Source organism: Neoarius graeffei, chromosome 15 (genome assembly GCF_027579695.1).
Source record: "Neoarius graeffei isolate fNeoGra1 chromosome 15, fNeoGra1.pri, whole genome shotgun sequence".
Taxonomy (NCBI): Eukaryota; Metazoa; Chordata; class Actinopteri; order Siluriformes; family Ariidae; genus Neoarius; species Neoarius graeffei.
This window is the reverse complement of record NC_083583.1, coordinates 67302493-67318235: the sequence shown is the minus strand read 5'-3', so window position 1 is coordinate 67318235 and position 15743 is coordinate 67302493. Positions and strand designations below refer to the sequence as shown.

Genomic DNA, 15743 nt, shown 5'->3' with positions numbered 1-15743 from the left:
AAACTTTAACACTCACCAGTATAGACATCAGAATACACATCTTTCTAATTACTTTCTAATCGTGTCCTTCTGACACAAATTTCCTCTCCTTCAAAAGATGCACTTGAGAGATTTCCAATAATAAAAAATAAAACCACTGACCTTAATACCGGCAGAATAAAATCTGATCAGTGATGTCCTGTGGCCTTAGGGGCAGGAATTGAGGCCATACACTGTGCTGATTTAGTGCTTGCACTTGGCAACACATCGCTGAGCCTCACACACACAACCCAAAGATACACACACACACGTACGCACACAGACTGATACACAGCGTTCGATTAGAGGTCGACTTGTAATTCCTGACCTCTGGCCAGGAAAAGCCACAGAAAATGGCTCTTCAGCTAGAAATTCCTACTTGGGAACTCCGAGTGGTCAATTATGAGTTCCTCCACATTCAGCAAGTGACATCACATCAACATGGCTGCTCACAGCATTGAGTTATAATGTAGTTATAACTTATATACATGCATTTACTTTCGATCAACATACATATATACAGATATTCACTAGGAATATCAGACGCTCGCTGGCCGTGCTGTGAAAACTGTCCATGCAGACACTCATCTAAGTTTCCAAATCTGTCATTGCTTATCTCCTGAATATTTTCTATCGTGAATACTATCATTCAAAAGCTTATAATCTCTGCTTTCCAAAGAACTGTATCTGGTTAAGATCTGTTCAGTACTTTGGGAGTAACGGCAGGTTGAAGTCGGTACAACAGAGTAAAAACTCTGCTTGCGTGACGTCGGGAAACTGCCGGTGCTTTTCTTTTTGAGTCACGGGAAAGCAGTCAGGCTCGCTCTCTCTCTCCTGATCGGTTTCTGACTGGATTACTCATGAATATCAAATCAGATAGCTTTTATAGGGATGTTCTCTCGCGCTCACTGTTTCTGATGAAGGATTCAGCAAAATTTTCCGTCTGCTAATTTTGATCTTATGAATCACAGGAGACTTTGAAGTGAGTTTTCATAGCTTTACCTACTTACTTATTCAAATCAAACTGATTCATGTAAACAAGTAACTATTTTAGAATATAACTGGAGTTGTTTTGATGAAAAATATTGAGATCTTAGTGGTGGAAGTGATATTTAAAAAAAATGGAAGTCAGAAACACGTGTCAATTTAATGTGAATTGTTTACTGGATGTGGATCTCACAGTTTTTTCAAGGTTCGGCTTGAAAGCTGTGAATATTATCATTTATATTCTTTCATATAAATACTAGTAGGCCCTACTTTAGATAAATACAAAGGCCTACAGAGCACAAAGGGGGGATTAGAAATATTTTATTACTTTTTTATTGAGTGTACCGATTTAACATCGTTCATCCAAATTAGCATAATTAATGCTAATTAAATGTTAATTTGCATAATTTGTTTTTACTAATTTTTCAAACTTTGTATTCAGTATACAACCATCTATGTGCCTGCCAATTTCCATGTAAATATCTTGAAAAATAAAAAGTTAAGGAAAAACATTTGATTTCATTGGTTAATGAGGCCCATTTTGTGATCCTCATACACAATATTACGGCAGTTTTCTAAAAATTAAACCATTTCTTTCACTCTTTGATTTGTAATATCTCAAGAACAGCCAAACATACTTTTTACAGAATTAAAATATGTTGTTCAGCATTCAATTCTGAATTCAGTGAGAGCAGCTTCAAGCAATTTGGACTGAATTGTCACCTGATATGCCTGCATTCACTTCACCCAGGCATCCCTGTTTGTTCTGCACCTTATAGCTCCAACACTCAGAGGTCAAAAATGACGTCCCACTTCCGAGGTAAGTCGAATGTGTATATATGAATAATCTGTGCAAGCTGCCACATGTACTGGTTTTCCCGGGATTGTCCTGATTGTCTGTCCTGGAAAATTGATCATCCTTCCCGGGACACGTATTGTCCCGTTTTTTTGTGAAAATGCACTTCTATTTACATATTCATTAGTTTCACTTTTGAATAAACCTATAATTCTGCCGTTGCATCAGTGTTCTCTTCCCCGCCACTATTTTACTTGCTGTCCTGTGTTGCCGTAGCGCAGGGATGCTTTCATTTGATTGGTTGTTGTAGCCTGTGCAAAATTAAAAGTTTACTTTACCCATCATCACCTAGCAACTACTGTGGCCGCGTGACTACTGTGGCCGCGCGGCGCGCGCAACCACATGGAGCAGATTGACAGAGGCAGCTAGTATTGTTGTCTAAAAGTCTATATTTGATATATAGAGAGGGAGGCAGAGTCCAGGGCCAGTGCGTGTGCATCAGGGAGTGTGTCTGCAGGGAGTTCCTCAAGACAATAGCCAGGTAAGATACTTGCATTAAAAACTTCCTTTATAAAATGGTTCATCATCAACCTCCCAGTCAGTACCCACGCCCCCCTTGCGGGCATCCCAGTTTTTCACAACTCAGATGTGGCAACCCTAGCAAGAACCCTCTGGCTCTGTGTGTACACACACTACACTCACCAGTCTCTTCTGAAGCTTCCTCGGTGAGAGGCTTTTAGTGCTGGTGGGAGAACCCGAACAGTACAGACCACCCTCCTCTTCAGTGTCCTGCAGAAACACAATGACGGGGAGAGACAGACAGAAGAACCCAGACAAGCAAGAGAGAGAGAGGAAATAAGAGATTGAAAAGACAATTAAGAACTTGTATGTAGTCTTAACTGAACCAGTGTCTACCGATACAACAGTAAAGAGCATATTCGTGTTAGATCCTATGAACTTACAAAACATTCACATTTTGGTCATTCAATAATCCTTAATTCATGTACACGAGGGCGCGCGCACACGTTCTATTGAACATCATCCAACGCTGTTGTCTTATCATGTTCTGTTTAGCTAATCTGAGATACACCAACAGGCAATCGAAATAAAATGAGAAAATTACAAAACCATCAGTTGTGCTGAAAAAAAAAATCTTAAAAAAGTACATGTGAAAGCGCACAGTGGCAGTAAGTGATATTCAGATTTCAAAGCTGGAGTTCGCCCAGTAGTCGGACCCACTTTAACAGCATGTGTGTGACTGGAAAGCTGAAAATCTCACCTTTAGTCTTATCCTGTCCTTCACACCGCGAAAACCTTTTTTTGCCTTTAAGAAGAAAAACAGAAATCAGAACGTATAATTGAAAGAAAAACCTACTAACTTAATTATAACTAATGGAATTAATCTGAACAGTAACACTAATCAGATCATGCTAAAGATTTGGGCAAGTTTAAAAAAAAAGCAGTCATTTTTGTATATTAATGTATCGTGTAATAAATCTCATGCTACATTAGAGAACAGACTTCATGTATTTATTAGTCAGGGCTTCTGACGGTTAGTATTTAAAGCAGAATTTACACTATATAAGAAGAAAACTTACAAACTTATACGCAGATTTCACAGCCGGGCTGGCCTTATTCACGCCTCTCTGGGTAGGAAAACATGGTTATTAATCATTTAATGAGAAAATAAACTGATTTAAAAAATAGTTTTGCTGATGGAAAATAATACAATATATAATTATCCAAAACAGATTTTACTTGAGATATATAAAATATATATACTGCTTAGTGCACATTCATTTATCACACTGCCTTTTTATCTCATTCGCTCATTCCCTCACTCTCTCATTAATCCCATCATTCATTCGTTCTCTCATTCCCTCACTCATTCTCTCTCATTCACTCACTCATTCATTCTCTCATTCATTCGTTCACTCATTCTCTCATTCCCTCACTCACTCACTATCATTCATTCATTCTCTCACCCACTCACTTTCCCATTCATCCATTCTCGCTCACTAGCTTGCTCACACACTTTCATCCATTCTCTCATTCATGCTTTCATTCAGTCATTCTCTCACTCATTCATTCATCCATTCGCTCACTCACTCTCATTCATTCATTCTCTCACTCCCTCATTCATTCTCTCATTCACTCTCTCAATCATTCTTACTCACTCATTCATCCATTCTCTCATTCACACTCACTCATTCTCTTACTCACCCTCAGTCATCCATTCTCTCTCTCATTCATTCTCATTCTCTTACTCATTCATCCTCTCACTCGCTCCCTCATTCATTCATTCTCTCATTCATTCTCTTGCTCGCTCACTCGCTCTCATTCACTGTTGCTCACTCACTTTCATTCATCCATTCTCTCATTCACTCTCATTCATTCACTCACTCATAAATGTGTGACTACATTTATCCATTCCCTCACTCAACGATTCCCTCACTCTCTCGCATTTATTCACTCACTCATTCACAGGAAATAAGCCTACTGTTGGAGCAGCACCAAGTTACATGCTAAAAACCTAAAATTTTCTATAATGCCATGGAGTTTACATCTCAAGTCCTGACCAGCAAGTCAGAGGTGAAGCCGCCTTTATAGATTTGTGTCAGTCAGGAGACATGAACTTGCTCACACACTTTTTTGAAACCTTTTGAAACTGGCACTCTGAAGAATTAATACAGCATGGGGGGGAGCGAGAAAAGCAAGACATATGGATAGGAAGGCTTCTCTCTTTTGTTCAGCCTATTGAGTAATGGCTGTGTTTCCTGCCAGAATCCATGTGTCATTTCAGATGACTGGCTGTCATATCACATCAGTGTCGTCTCTACATCTCAACTGTTCTGCCTCCGTTTTCATTTGCTATGTCATGGCTGCCTGACTTTAGTGCACTTCAAGAGCAACTGGATATGTTTAATCACTTAAGCATCAGTGAGAGACAAATACGTTTTCAGCCAGCAGGAATGATTACTGAGGTGCAAAATATTCATTAGAGTAAAAACAATTCTCGAGTACACTTCTGCTTACCTTCACATTATGCATCCACTGTTGATAGGACCTAGAATTACCTGTGGATTAAAGGAGCATGAAATGACTCCCCAGCTCACAGAGCAAAGTTGATGTTCATACCCATATAATACATTATACATGTCTGATCTTTTACACACTTCGATCATGATATAATGTAATTTATTATACATTCAGATACTGTTTTTACCCCTATGACCTGCAGGATTATTTCCAAACATAAAGGTGCTCTTTCTTTTTCTTCTACCAAACAGAGAAAATCCCACTCACTTCCACAAAAGCCCCCCTCCGTGATCTCTTTCTCAAAGACATCTGTGAAACCCCTTCCTTCATTTAATTTGGCCAGTCTGCTATCAATGAACTGCAACATAAATCACAGTATCACAGGTTATTAAAGGAGAGCAAGAGAGAGAGGGAGAGCGAGTGTGTGAGTGAGTGAATGAGTGTGTGTCAGTCTTCCGGACATATTCACTAAACTGTGTTCCTGTAATTTAGATCAGATGGAGGATTAACATGGCAGGCTGGGGCTTGCAGTGTGCACAATGCTTTTGGGGAAATTGAACTTCCTGTTACTTGTCACAAAGAGGTCGTAAAACAGAATCCAATAAATTTGCCCATTATAATCAGGGCAGTGATGGGTTTAGACAACAAACTTCAAAATAGTGACACTGGGCTGCCCCCCCAAGCTGAATACAAAACAGATTTATTCATAAATTGTTCATAGGAGCACAAGAAACATAGTCTTCCTGAAAATCCTGTTTTAGAAAAAAGTCTGTATTCCGATTTGCTCCTGAATGTGTGTGTACATGTATGCAAAGGAAGACGAACTAATGTAAAGGTCAATTTGTGATTCCAATTCAAAAAATGATTTGCAATGACTTAGTATGCTTTTATATCGGGATTATACCGGCAAGTTCAAATAGTCTGTGAATTTACATGACACACGTAAACACAAGTTGCACGAACATTTGTAAAACCCAGTCATTTCATGGCATGAAGTTAAGAAATTTTATATATTTTTAAAAAAAAATAAATAAATAAATAAACAAGCAAGCGAACATAAAAAGTAAGACGAATAAGACCAGACCGCTGTGTGAAAGGAGAATGGATGGAAGGAAGGACTTGGATGTAAGTCGGTTCTGTCTGACGTGGCATCTTCTTTTAATGTTGCGCAACACTATTAGAGCCAGCACTAAGTGACCGATAAGTGACTGATCTGGTATGTCTCAAGCTGCAATGTGTTGTATACTCCCTAATTTGCCGCGTGCCGAAGTTGAATTCCTTTGGACACACACCCACACAGCACAGCGTCGGGGAGGATGCATTGTTGTGCAAGAGATTTCTGGCACAGAGTTGCTGAGATGCTTAAAAAATTAATTAATTAATAAATGAATGAATGGGGGGGAAACGAAAAAAAAACCCAGCGGTTTCCCCTGAATGGTGTACTTGGTGTCACTTGGGTACAGCTTTCATTCAAACCATTTTCATTTACTTCACATCTAATTCACCTTTTCTGTAAACTGTTACACTGTTAAATCATTATACATTTTTTTTTTTATTGGCATAGAAGTCAGTCAAAATAACGTCCACTTCATCTATGAGGAAATCGTTTTTTGCCATTAAGGTCCCACAACACCGATCACTATAATTATGCCTGAATTTAGTTCCAGTCTGGAGCAGTCACACCACAACTATAATATCGCTTGGTCCTGCCACTCAGGGAAATAAACGCATGCAACTTAGGAATAGTCATGGAAGTTTTTTCCCCAAGGAGTAGCACATTATTCCAGGTCATACTGTACAGCTTGGATTCCGAAACAACCCATGCACACACTCCGGTGGTTGATATAATACGGATAGATCACAGACTACGGAAATATAATTTAAAAAAAAGGATACAAAATACCGAGTGGTTACGGATTTTAATACAGATGCATCACGAATGCTAATAATTTACAGATTGGTTACAGACATTTCAGTACATTACAGACTGGTCACAGATGATGCATCACAGATAAAAAAAATTAAGAAGTCTAAAATAAATGCTTGGACTGCCGAAGTTCATAATTAAAATATCTTACCTGCATTTATATACGTTTACTTTATTTATTTACTTTATTTACTATTGATATTTCACCAAAAAAAAAAAAATCACATTTCCGTGAATAAAAGATCTGTGCTTTGTATTATATTTTTTATTTTCTGTGAATCCGTATTCTGTGACTTCATGATGCAACAAGGATGTACAAAGATACCTGGGGAAAAACAACACATACTCAGACAAACATCACCACATGTAAACAATTACCTGACTGGTCAGATGTTTTATCAGATCAGGTCCAGGCCTGGAAAAATGGCTCCAGAAGCAATCTCACTGATACGGATAAACCCTGGGCTATAGGAATTGTTATCGGTCTGGTGTGACCACCGACCACATAAACTACAGGGAACCGATTTATTTATAGTTACCATTATAGTTATTGATATTGTGGGAACGGGCCTTTACGTGTCATTTCAGCTCTCCTTTTATGGAGTTTTGTAGGAGTCAGCAAATCAGCTGTGGCATGCACACAGACTAATTCAGTGAACATTTGGTAAATCCAGGAGAAATTTTTACATCAGTTTAGCTTATGCAACTATTCACACACAACTTCACAAAAAGATTGACGAACGAGGCCCAATATTCGCCGCAAGGTAACAATAAATACACAATATTACTGTGTACACCACACCCAATGTACAGAGGAATTCAACGAAGCAACAGCGTTAATTGAGTGATGCATGTAGAGTTCGTGTAGACTTGTGCATCTGTTGTTCAACACTTTAAGTGTGGATCTAGTCACAGCAAATTACTACCCAGACAAATCCCCCAAACTTTGGGGGATGTTACATGCACTAGCTCTGTTCTACAAACTAGGTAATGCACATTCAATGCCCAGATTTGTCTGGCAAAGCAGTCATTAAGGTGGATTAATTATAGTTCTGGCAATAAATTAAATATTGTATAGTGGTTGTAATTGGAAAGCATCAGTAATTAATTCAGCATCAGTAATTATTCCATAGAAAGAGAAAGAGATAGGAAATGGTGGCAGAAAGAAATAGGAAATGGTGCCAATTGACTGAAATAGGGCACACCAGCTGTGTGTGTGTTGGTAGTGTAGGGATGCATTACACTTTCTCGCAGGCAGTGTGAACAAGCAGCAGCAGAAGGTGAGCGATGTGTGTGGGGATGTGGGTGAGCATTTGGAGGAGGGGTGTGGAGGGTCGGAGACAGAAAGCAGGTCGTGGCTGACAGGCTTCCCTTGCTTTCTCTTGGCAGCTAGCCGGCGCTCGCTTTCTCAGCACCGATGTGGTTCATGGTCGGAACAGGGCACAAGATAAGGGATTTTATTTAAAAAAAAAAACCAGCCAGTTCGATGTCTTTGAACCACCGGTCATGATCGGTTATGAGGAAGTAGCAAAATAGATATATGATTAAGTATGTATTGGGTTCTTTTATGGGATTAAAAAACAAACAAACACCACAGCAGATCTCTGAGCACCCCTGTCTAGGAAAGAACTGGGTCTTAACTCTTAATCAGGATACGTGTCGATATCAAGGTAACCATAACTTCAGAATCAAATCAGTAACTGTGTACCAGAACACAACATCCGGTCAGAAATCGCTCCACCAGCCACTGTAGGAAAATCTGAAATATTTAAAGTGAACAATGATACTGACGCCAGTGATGGTGTGGTAAAGAGCCCAGAAAGACAGGAGCGTCTCTCTTCTGCTCATATCATACCTGCTTGAAGAGCTGCAGGTTCACAGCCATCTCGAGGAAACTCTTCATGGCGCTGGAGCGGTGTGCCACAAAGCTCTCTTCACAGAAGGTGATTGGCTCTCCCTGGAAAGCAGGAAGCTTCCTTTAATGTCACAGAGCTAAAAAGCTATTTACAAGTGATGATTATGAAAGTGAATCTTTCATGTGCACCGCTACGCTTCTGCTAATAGAAGACAATCTTGAATTTAAGGATGTGCGGTTGCCTGGATCGATAACAGAAGTCAGCTATTTCCACAGCCATGTTTAATGATCTATATACAGTAAGACTGCGATTACCACCTCTTGCCTAGGAGCTCATTATTGTTTGCCTGCTTTTGTTTCATTTACAGCTCGGTTAGACCTCTATGCTCTGTAAAGCTGCTGGTGTGAAGGCATATGGGCTTCATAAAGCTGAACTATATAATTTATTCAAACAGCTCACTGCAATCGTGCACACTCTTTAGATCTGCACAGCAAGGATGCAGTAAGAATCGAGAACATTACAGCAGAGAAATGGCCATAAAGCACCTCTGAAATATTACACCTAGATTTGGCTTTTGAAAATGGTCCGTCATTAAAATGCAACCACTACGTTTGCACAGATTTCTCAAAATATCTTGGATGAAAACATAGCAGAATTCTTGAAATGGGAGAATATTCAAGGAACACGTCGAAAAGACACATGAAGAAGCCTAATCTAACATGCAGTACTGTATTCAGTATTTTTGACTGAACTCGTCCTTCTAAAATAAAAACACTATGAGAATGTTATCAACAAGTCATTCTGTGATGGTGCCATTATTTCCAAATTATATTCTGAAAAAGAAAATACAACCAGCATAGTTATGATCACATTTACAAATGTTGCAACTCCACTGGATGTTGAATTATTATACCGACATGAATTTCAGACTAAAAAAATTTAGACAGAAAAAAAAAAAGATTTGGGAAGCAAAAAGAAGAGTACTTAAATATTACATTGGTGTTCCTTCCCAAATAGGATGGGGTTTCAAATCCGAATGTGGTTTTAAGGTGAGCGTAAAAGAAAAGGAATTAAAAAAAAAACCAGCAATCACAATATAAAGATTTAATGTCCCTGTGCTGAGATGATGCTTTGAAGAATTTCTGCACGTGCTCCTTTTTTTGTTTTTAACATGTCTCTGAGAAGATGTTGGTTTGTGTACACACCAGCGTTAAGACATCAATTGTGTTTCAAACAAAGAGAGTCGTATTTGACAAACAGGGAGCATATTTTGTTTTCGGTCTTTGCTTGGCTTGAGAGTGAAAAACCCATTTCAGGAGTTGAGAAGGCCTGAGAACAATACTCCACCCGAGCTGAAAGAAGGCTTCAAAGAGACTGTCCTGCCTTTTCAACTTCTGACATTTCACTGATACAGACAGGCCCACCTTAACGCACCCCCATTCCTTCCTAGTCTCTCTGCTTATGGATGACGTGGTGGTGCTCAGCTGCCTTTAAATGCTAGCACTGAAAATCTACCAGAACCGAGGATCCTTAGGCTCTGGTGTTGGATGAGGCAGAAAAGGACAAAGCTTATTTGAACAGGGGTAATTCTGAGCAGAAAAAGGGAACCAGCAACAGTCCTGCTTCATAAATGAACAGAGCAATGAGAAGCACAGAATCTGCTGAAGTAATTCTATTCAAAAGGGACGCAGAAGTCAAGCTTACAGGTTTGTATCTCAGAGCATCTCGATAGGAGCCAAACAGTGCAGCCTGAGAGCGCAGGAAGGCCCGAGCCACTTCGCTGCCCGTGGCAGTCGACTGCTTCTTCAGCTTACTCTTCAGACTCGAGACCTGAGGGGGAGAGAGTGTTAAAATAGCACCTCTGAAATCATGCATGAAGAGGCAAAACCATTCAGAGTGTGAAGTGTCATATTTGCAGGTGACCCCCCTAGACACAATAAAGAAGAAAAGAAAGAAAGAACAAATGAACGAATGAGATGAGCCTCTCCACTTCTCTTGGAGCTTATCTGTTGTGCTGCCAAGAGCACCTGCTGCTCTGTTAATTGAGTTAAAGGCAGGGTGTGAGGAGGAGAAAAAAAAAAAAACCCGCAGCGCAGTATATAAAAATCGGTGATCCTGTGCCCACTGTAGGCTCAGATTCCTGTTGTTCAGTGTGTTCTGAGATGTTTTTCTGATTGTAAAGAGTAATTATTTGACTTATTGTAGCCTTCCTGTCAGCTCAAATCAGTCTGGCCATCCTCCTCTGACTGCTCATCATCCGTCTGTCCTCAGAACTGCACCATTACTCAAACCAGCCCTGTTTGTCTACCACAGTCAAAAGCACAGAGATCACATTTTATGATGTTTGATGTACATATTAACTGTATCCACATGACTGGGGGGGGGTTTCCTATTAAAATGACCAGTGTGTGTGTGTATGGTAATAACTAAGATATCTCAACTTACACGCTTTGATTCATAGGGACGTACAGGACAGTCTTTATTAATCAATACCAAAGTTAATAAAAGTGGAAAAATAATGGTGCACCAGAGGATCTGGATGTTTATTTTCATAGCGCACACATCACGATAAACTGGAGTGTGCAATTGTGCAAAACTGAGCAGACTGCTTTTGGAATTTTGAGTGTGTTTTACTTACTCACTCTCTCCTGTCTAGTCTAAAGTAGCGAATGCCAACCATAGACTTACTGCAACACATTTGGGCATTTAGTGCTCTCATTTTCAGATTAGCACGAGCTGGGGAAACAGGCAGAGGCTACCGTCACATATCTCAGAAGAACCATGAGTTGGCTGTCCCTGCTGCAGCATTTTACAGTCACTAACACAACCAAGTGCTTATTATTACTGTATATTCCAGTCTATGCTACCATTGCCACTAATACACGCAAGTCCAGGACCTGACTTTTCACAATCTGCAAACGTGCAGGGGTTTATTCAAGGTGCACACTGAATAAGCCTCAAGCCTTATTTACATGTATTCCTAGCTTCATGCGTCAATATTCAGTACGACTTGATTTATCACTGAATATCAAGCAAGGACCAGAAAGCTTAACTCAGGAAAAAGAGGCCTTAAAGTGAATACTAAACAGGGAAGCCTTTGTTGAATATTCAGGACTTGTAACAGAAACAGTGTATGGCATAAGACAAGACAGAGGGGGGAGGGGAAAAAAAAACCTACAAAAGGAAGTTCAGTCATAAGATTTGTACATTTTAAGGACATTGCTGTAATGCAGTGCTGGATCTTTTATTCATTTAACTCACAGCGTCCCCTGAGCTCCTGTAACAAATATGCCTTTAAGAGAAATTTTATTTTCATTTGGCATCCATCATAAATAAATGAATGAATGAATGCCAACAATTCATACATATAGCATAGCAGTTTTTCTATTAATCATAGACACTGGTGAAATATGATGATTGTCCAAATGAAGTATAGAATAACATTAATAAATGAATAATTTAAATAATTTAATTGATAGATCAACAAAAATTAATGGACACTTGCAAAGTATTGACCCAATCAATTTTTCCACTTAAGTAAATTTCCTTTAGCCATTTTCCTTTATTTTTTTTTAAATCCATTTGTTCATGCATGCGATGAGTGTAATGGCAAACTTCAGATTAATAATAGGATTTTGGATAGTCACAAACAACTCATCGAGCATGCAATCTCAGCAACGGATCTGTCAGACTAATTAACTATTATACTTTGAGTATCACTAACGAGACATGAGCAGGAGGGGGCATCAGAAGGAAGCTTAGCTCTACAGGTGATCAACCTATCTGGGAGTGACATTTTTTAGTGTAAAGTCTCTGAGCCTATGATCTGATCAAAGGCAGAGTCCCCCATTGGGTCCAATTATAAGCACTGGTATTGTAGGGGGTGGGGGAGAGAGAGAGAGAGAGAGAGAGAGAGAGAGAGAGAGAGAGAGAGAGAGAGAGAGAGAGAAGGGGGGGTGCTGAGGGGAGGAGAGTGAGTTATGATATTCATAATCTATGCAGAGAGGCCTTTCCGGTATAGGTCTTTTCCCCATAGCTGTGATCTTTTCAATTCACATCAAGGCAAGGTAGTGCAGGATGAAAGTGCTGCAAACATGGCGCCTCATTAAACTCTACAGCGCCGACTCCCCAACAGGGTTTGAAGTGCGCGGAGTAAAGAGCATGGGGTCAGAGGTGGCCCACGAAACAGATCTCCATTTAACTCACCAGCTGGAGATGATAATTAGCAGGTGCATCACTGTCTCCTTTTTTTCCCCTCCAAAGGATGATGCCACAAGCCTTCTCTCAATGATGGGTTGCTTTTATACAGCTGGAGTTGCCATGCTACACACACACACACACACGTGTGTGCTGCTTCAGGAATGAGCTGTGGATACTCACGGTAGTTGATTTGATTGAATTGAGCAAGGTCTGGACATATGCCTGCGCAATACTACAGAAAGTAAATACGCTGAATTGACCACGTGTCTAATGTATTCTGTGGATTCTCTGATTTATACTGTATAGTGCTCCACTGACATTATGGCTTCTGGCTTCAGTGGCAAGTCCTTTTAAAAATAAAGTCTACAAAATGTGTCCACTGTAAAGGAAAAAAAAATAATCAGCTCATTCCCTCTGCATATTGCTTTCAGACATCTTATTCTGCAAGGTTGCTGGTTTTAATATTACACGGATGAACGAATACCTTTCATAGAATCAGATTTTTTTTTTAGAAGCAAACACACACAAACCCAGTCAAAAGTTTGTACACCCCTACTCTACTCATTCATAAGTTTTTCTGTATTTTGACTATTTTCTACAATACTGAAGACACCAAAACTATGAAATAACATCTGTCTGGATATGCAGGGGGAAAAAAAAAAAAAAAAGTGTTAAAAAACAAAATGATTCATATTTTAGATTCTTCAGCGTACCAGCATTTCCCTTGATGACACTTTGCACACTATTGGCATTATCTTAACCAGCTTCACAAGGTAGTCAACTGGAACGCTGTTCAATTAACAGGTGTGCCTCGTCAAAAGTTAATTAGTGGAAGAGTTTCTTGCCTTCTTAGGGCCCGTTTACACGAGGACGCTGTCGGGTAAAAACGACTAAATATTTTATCAGAAGTGCCTTTCGTTTACACGAGGACGGCGTTTCCGAGGCTGAAAAACGGATAAAATTGAAAACGCCTTCCAGAGTGGATAAGTTAAAAACGGCCCCCGTTGCATATCCGTCTAAACTACCCAATACGCAAAACTCTGCTCGGATCTGCTCACGTCGGGTACGCGTTTACGTCATACATATGTCATATACTGCACATGCCAGCCCGGGAAGTAAGAAAGTAAGTAAAAAAGTAAGAGCATGTCTGATTACATCGATCTAACGGACCTTCAAGCTGCTCTGTGTTTTAATGCAGTAGATGTGTTTTCCTGCTCACCCGCCCGGCTGGAGCTCCTCAGTTTGGTGTCGCCAAGTTACGCGCACACGCGTGTGCGTGCACGCGCGCGCCGCCTATTCAAGCCGCTCGTGAAACCATAAACCCGAGACTGAAAACAAAACTAGCAGCCAAACAGGTTTATTTTGCTGAGATGGACACTGCCTTTTCTCTTCTTCACCGAAACAAGAGTGAGTGTTACTTAATAAAGGCAGATTAAAAGAGTTTCGGTTTGCTCCTGCTCCTCCCTCGAGCACTACAGTACCTCAGCCGGACCGGTGTTCTGTAAAGTTATCCTAGCAAGTTCTCATACAGACCGTTTTATTATTCAAAACAAGTCATTACAAATTATTTGACTCGGCCAAAGACTCGACCAATACGCACAAAACATAAAAATCGGCAAATGCGTGAAATTCTCACCGATTTTCTATCAGCCCAGCTGATCGGTGGGACAAAACTACTGTTGAATTTTCCTACCCTCCTGGATTTCGTGCATGCATAGTAGGCTTGGTAGGATAACTTGACAGAACAGCAGCGCAGATGTGCAGATCAGACAAGACAGAAGACGTTGCGCATGCGTGCAGACATAGCGGAGACATTTATGCGTCACCGTATAGACGCAGATTTCCTCCTTGAAAACGGTCGTGTAGACGCGGAAAAAAGTGAGAACGAAAACGGACTTTTGCGTTTTTGTTTTATACCGTCCCCGTGTAAAGTGGGCCTTAATGCATCTGAAGTCATCAAACAGTAAATAGTAAATAATAACAATACAAATAATAAAATATTCCACGACTGCAGTAATGAACCGAACAACTAAGTAAAGAGCCATCATTACTTTGAGACGTGAAGTGACTTAATTAATAAAAATAAAGACAATGAATTAGGAGGTGTGTCCAAACTTTTGACTGATACTGAAAGGCCACAATTAAATAGTGTAAACAGAAATCAGTTTAATAAAAGACTAGGTTTTTTTTCTCAATTATTTTTTAATAAGTCAGTGGTGGAGTGGTAGGGCGGAAGGTGTTTTGGGAGGGATTCTGGCCATGAGTAGAAAGCCGTGGGGACGCAATTAAGAAAACTACAAAGAAAAGGGAATAGTTATGAAAATCTGCTTCCTTCTTTTGATGTGCAGCTAGATGAAGTAGTATACACACTTGTGCATATACACACACACACACACACACACACACACTTTTTCCTCATCAGGACATGGAGACATCAAGCTGAGACAATGTGAGATAGGCAGAGCCTCTAACAGAAGGACCTGCTTAACTCGTCTATGCAAGCAGTGCTTTGGTAAATAGAGACTAAATGCTAAATGATTAAATTTTAAACATTTTCAAGAGTAAAACATGTTCTGCACTTTGCTTAATAAAGACATTCCTGCTGATATGCTTGATGTTGGTTGTGTGGAGCACAAATCTACAATTTTCACAGCCGACTCCAAACAGAAACGATCAAACACAGTAAGGATACGAATATAAGGTTGCCTACAAGACGGAGAAAAGAATGTCTTACAAGAAGCAACAGCGACAAAGTGAAGAAAAAAAAAAAAACAGCTCCTACTGCTTTTAATAAAAAATCAAAACAGTTTATAGAGATGTCTGTCTGTAGCTTTACATACGACCAGCAGACAAAAGATCAAATAATGCTCATATGCAATTCCTAGCTGTTTGGTACTGTAACACATTCCTAATTTCCTAT

The 15743-nt window shown here is 39.8% G+C and overlaps 1 protein-coding gene across 2 annotated transcripts in view; it reads right to left on the bottom strand.

Annotated features, from left to right (window-relative positions):
- Nucleotides 1–15743, bottom strand: part of dennd1b (DENN/MADD domain containing 1B) — a 216774-nt gene that overhangs the window by 12439 nt on the left and 188592 nt on the right. For both annotated transcript variants that reach the window (XM_060941793.1, XM_060941792.1), the window contains 7 exons: nt 10328–10453; nt 8623–8724; nt 5108–5198; nt 4838–4878; nt 3400–3447; nt 3081–3125; nt 2504–2590 (listed from right to left, as the gene is read on the bottom strand). In XM_060941793.1, coding sequence (XP_060797776.1) covers nt 2504–2590; nt 3081–3125; nt 3400–3447; nt 4838–4878; nt 5108–5198; nt 8623–8724; nt 10328–10453 — 540 coding nt within the window. The remainder of the gene's footprint in view (nt 1–2503; nt 2591–3080; nt 3126–3399; nt 3448–4837; nt 4879–5107; nt 5199–8622; nt 8725–10327; nt 10454–15743) is intronic.